At 36.5% G+C, this 3,272-nt stretch overlaps 1 protein-coding gene across 1 annotated transcript; it reads left to right on the forward strand.

Annotated features, from left to right (window-relative positions):
• Positions 1-409: 409 nt before the first annotated feature.
• Positions 410-2,984, forward strand: LOC110930121 (AAA-ATPase ASD, mitochondrial). Its single transcript, XM_022173348.2, has one exon. It carries the CDS (start codon positions 1,329-1,331, stop codon positions 2,862-2,864), a length of 1,536 nt encoding a protein of 511 aa, XP_022029040.1. The 5' UTR covers positions 410-1,328; the 3' UTR covers positions 2,865-2,984.
• Positions 2,985-3,272: the final 288 nt, after the last annotated feature.

Genomic DNA, 3,272 nt, shown 5'->3' on the forward strand with positions numbered 1-3,272 from the left:
CAGAGGCGTTCAACTACGTTTCAGGTGCGGAATTACAAGAAACGAAGGTAGAAACAACTGATTCTTCACTAAAACTGCTAATTGTATTGATTAACACTTGATTACACGCAGTTCTTCACACCGGCAGCACTTCGGCATGGAATACAAATACTCGTTATGGTTTCGCTCAAATGGACTGCTATTTATAGGCCAGATGGTTTCGCTTATATGGACATGTCCATATAAGCGAAACTACATGCGTACGAATAAGCGAAACCTCATGTCCTATGACCATATGAGCGAAACTAACTCCTAAAATACATACACTCTCCTGTTTTCTCATAAAACGCGCCCTAATCTATACAATACAATGTATGACTCGATCCAAGACGAAGTCGACAGATGTAGTGCACCAACAATATCAGAACTATGCATTATTTGGCTGAAATAATATAGTAAAAAGTAAAAACACAAGAAATTACAAGAACATATATACTATGTGACATGTTATAAAGGAACTTTTTGCAGGTTTAAAGGAGGTACAAAGTGAAAACAAGAAATTACCACAAAAACATTAAACATTAAACATTAACCAACTTTTTGGGGTCATGAATTCATCATCCGGTTGGGTTTCAATCCAGTCTATCAAGTACAACTAACATATCTTGTTTAAAAGTTCAACCACAAAAACATTAAACATAAACTATGATATGATGCATTTGGTAGATTACCGGGATGGCTACAAAAATAATAACAAGGATAAAGTTATTAACTAATATAAAAAAAAGTTTTTTTCTTTCGCAAATACATAAGAACGTTACGCATTTCTGAAGAAAATTTAGATATATAACAATCAGCATTACTTATTTTGTTGAGAAATGGTCGGAAATTTTCAACACGTTATCGAGGTTTTCTATTTTTTGTTGGTATATTGTCGCTAAATTATAGTTTTATTATAGTTATTTTCCGGCTTTTTTTTCCATAGGAAATTTCCCCTTTTTTTAATGGTGTGCATCGGCGTTTTTTTCCATAGGAAATTTCCCCTTTTTTAATAGTGTGCATAACATATATTTGAGTTTTATATTTTAACCTTTTTCCTAGAATTTGCTCTAGTTTTCTTAGAATTTTCTCTGAGTTTTTGTGTGTTCTGGGAAGCTTCCTTTCGGACTAACCTTTCATGTAAATTTAGAGGGACTTGGCTACCTCGTTTAAGATTTTCCTGATGCTAAAGGCCACTCTACTCACGAATGCTATAAATATAGATTATACTTACACCCCTTAGCTCATCTACCTCTTACAACACCATTCTATCAAAAACATTGTGTGAGTTGTGAGGAAACTAGAACAATATGATGGGGGAGATGACACTGATGGCCGTAGCTATGAGCGCTTGGGCCATGTTCATGCAACTGTTTCCAGGCCAACTTCGAGGGGATGCCAGAAGATATGTTAACAAACTTGTTAGTTATGTGTACCCTTATGTCGAAATCACTTTTCGTGAATTCCAAGTAGACACTTGGTTCGAACGAAGTGAGGCGTTTGAAGCTATAGAACGGTACCTCAGTGCCAACTCCTCGAAAATGGCTAAAAGGCTCAAAGCAAATGTAGTCAAGGATTGCAAATCTGTTGTCCTGAGCTTGGCTGAGAATGAAGAAGTCACAGACGAGTTCAACGGCATCCGAATCTGGTGGACCTCGAACAAAGACACCCCTGAACAGCGAGCTCTCTTTTCGTATCGTGGTGATGAAGAGAATCGGTTCTACAGGCTCACTTGCAGAAGAGAACACCGTGATATCATCACTAAAGATTATGTGAAACATGTGCTAGATGAGGGGAAGGCTATTGCGGTAAGAACAAGGCAACGCAAGCTCTATACCAACAACAAGACTGAAAAGTGGTCCAGATTCAAGAGAACTATGTGGAGCCACATCATATTTGAGCACCCTTCTACCTTTGATACGCTTGCAATGGATCCCAAAAAGAAGAAGGAGATTTTGAACGATTTAATAACGTTCAGCAAGTCAAAAGACTACTACAAGAAGGTGGGCAAGTCATGGAAGCGAGGATATCTTCTTTATGGTCCACCAGGAACCGGAAAGTCTAGTATGATTGCGGCCATGGCTAACCTTCTCGACTATGATATCTATGATCTTGAATTAGCATCTGTGAAAGACAACACGGATTTGAGGAAGCTCCTGATTGATACATCAACTAAGTCGATAATAGTGATTGAAGATATCGATTGCTCGCTTAATCTTACCGGACAGAGAAAGGAGAAGAAAGAAGAGGGTAAAGAAGATAAGGATCCAATTGAGAAAAAGGTTGAAGAGGAAGAGGATAAGAAGAAAAAGGGAAGTGAAGTGACTCTATCAGGATTGTTGAACTTCATTGATGGGTTATGGTCAGCTTGTGGTAGTGAGAGGTTGATCATATTCACAACTAATTATGTTGAGAAGCTTGATCCGGCTCTCATTAGGAGAGGACGGATGGATAAGCATATTGAGATGTCCTATTGTTGCTATGAAACGTTTAAGGTTCTTGCAAAGAACTATCTAGATCTTGACTCACACGAATTGTTTGAAACCATCTGCCGGATGTTGGGGGAGACACAGATGACTCCAGCAGATGTTGCCGAAAATTTGATGCCAAAGTCTGATGAAGAGACTCCTGAAATTTGCTTGAACAACTTGATCAAATCTTTGGAGGACGCAAAAGAAGTAGCAAGACTCAAAGCTCTTGAAGATGCCAAGATCAAAGTTGAGGAAGAAGCAGGTAAAAAGAAAGATGAAGATGGTGAAAAGGAACAAAAGATTGATGCAAAGTTAGGTGATGAAGAAGGAAAGAAGGCTAGTGATGCAAAAGAAAATGGTGTGATGCTTGCATGAATACTAAAGTTGACAAAAAAAAAAAAAAACCCATGTATTAATTATTAGAAGATTAAAATGTGTTATTGTGTGATTGTAAAATATGCACTTTTATTTGTGATACGAATAAATAAAATAATCTATATATTTTGTGATACAAATAAATAAAACAATATATATATAGGGGAGGGTTATCTTGAGAACGCTAAATATTGCGAGAACCGTGAGAACGAATGAAAAAACCAATCAAAACCAATTTTTTTAATACAAACCTCATTGTAATTAAGATACAACATCAAACAAAGAATTTACAACATCAAATAATTCATTTCTCCTTTCAAAATCACTATTTTTTAGATTTTTTACACATGTGTAAATATAACAGATTTACACATTTGTAAATGGCAAACTTACACATGTGTAAATTTT

Source organism: Helianthus annuus, chromosome 3 (assembly GCF_002127325.2).
Source record: "Helianthus annuus cultivar XRQ/B chromosome 3, HanXRQr2.0-SUNRISE, whole genome shotgun sequence".
NCBI classification, from domain to species: domain Eukaryota; kingdom Viridiplantae; phylum Streptophyta; class Magnoliopsida; order Asterales; family Asteraceae; genus Helianthus; species Helianthus annuus.